The following is a 1,672-nucleotide window of genomic DNA, read 5'->3' on the forward strand; positions in this document are numbered from 1 at the left end:
ATGAGAAGCATTATAGACCAGCAGAATCAATACAAAGGGTGCGTAAGCGATGCAAGAGGAGCTTCGGGAGGCATAGCCACCCTCTGGGATCACAACAAGTGGAACTGCGTCTCAGTAAATCTACAGCAGCATTGGATCAGAACAGCGTTCGATAGCAGAACGAATAACCAAACAGTAATCATCTACAACGTGTATGCGCCCAATCATTACAGAGAAAAGGAAACATGCTGGGGCGATCTTCAGGCTAGTATCGATGGTGAGCTAAACTCAAATATCATAGTGGCAGGTGATTTCAATCTCATACTACATGCTAATGAAAAAAGGGGCGGCACCTTTTCTCCAGATCCCTTCAGAGGCCGGTTGGAGGCTATCATTCAAGACCACGATCTAATGGACGTGGCCCCAAAGAATCGTAGGTACACTTGGAGCAACCGCAGACTTGGCTCGGGCAACATTATGGAACGACTGGACAGGTTTCTCATCAACATCTCTTTCCTTTCCTCTTTCTACGTGGGATATGCCACCATTCTCTCCTCATCTACCTCTGATCATTATCCCATTACCCTCACGCTGGAATCTCAATGCCCCCTTGGGCCCATTCCATTTAAATATAGCCCTCTGTGGAATGAGATTCCTGCTGTTAGAGAAATAGTCCAGAGAACGTGGAATCAACATGTAGAAGGGTCGCCAGGTTTCATTTGGGAGACCAAGCAAAGAAAAGTCAAGCAGGCTGTCAAAGAATGGGCAAGAGTTAGCTATAAGGAACCTGAGGAGACCAAAAAGAAAGTTAAGGGTGAACTAGAGAAAATCCAGAGAACGATAGAAGAACAAGGACTCTCCCAGCAGAGTATGGAACAAGAAAGGAACCTCTACTCTCAACTGAGTCATATAAGCAGGGAAGAAGAATCCAAATGGCGGCTAAAATCTAGGCAACTCTGGCTTCAAGGAGGAGATAAAAATACTGCATTTTTTCATAAGCAGGCCACAGCTCGAAAACTCAGGAACAATGTTTGTTCAATCTTGGATAAGGAGGGCAATCAGCAAAACACCCAAGAGGCCATTAGAAACGCTGCCACAGAGTTCTATAGAGATCTGCTCACTGAAACCAAAGGAGAAGAGGATTATGATGATCTTCTTCAACACCTCCCTAAAGGTCTCACCAAGGACATGAATGATAGCCTAAATAAATAAATCGAAGAGGAGGAAATAAGAAGTGCGATTTGGACTCTGAGTCCTGATAAGGTGCCCGGGCCTGACAGGTTTCCCATATGTTTCTACAGGGCATTCTAGGGTTTAATCAAAAAGGATCTAATCAAGATGATCAGGTGGACTCAGCGGAAGGGAAAGATAGGTGGTTATACTAATGCAACATTCCTTGCCCTCATCCCTAAAGAAAATTGACCTTCTTCCTTCTCTTGGTTTAGGCCCATATCCCTCTGCAATGCCTCTTATGAAATCTTGTCCAAAATTCTGGCATCTTGACTCAAACCTCTCCTCCCCTCTTTGATTTCTCAAAATCAAGGAGGGTTCTTGCCCAACAGACAAATAACTGACTCTATTATGCTTGTGCAGGAAGCCATTCACTCGAGTCTATCCAGGAAGGAGAAAGGATTCATCCTCAAACTTGACCTGGCCAACGCATTTGATAGAGTTAGACACTCCTTCCTCTTTG

At 44.6% G+C, this 1,672-nt stretch overlaps 1 protein-coding gene across 1 annotated transcript; it reads left to right on the forward strand.

Moving 5' to 3' along the window:
- LOC149265958 (uncharacterized) lies at window positions 1-1,191 on the forward strand. The gene has a single exon (XM_089406640.1). The coding sequence runs from the start codon at window positions 1-3 to the stop codon at window positions 1,189-1,191; it is 1,191 nt and encodes a 396-aa protein (XP_089262766.1).
- Window positions 1,192-1,672: the final 481 nt, after the last annotated feature.

This window comes from Pinus tabuliformis, chromosome 6, assembly GCF_031772625.1.
Source record: "Pinus tabuliformis cultivar Carrire ecotype Pingquan chromosome 6, CPIR1, whole genome shotgun sequence".
In the NCBI taxonomy this organism is placed as follows: Eukaryota; Viridiplantae; Streptophyta; class Pinopsida; order Pinales; family Pinaceae; genus Pinus; species Pinus tabuliformis.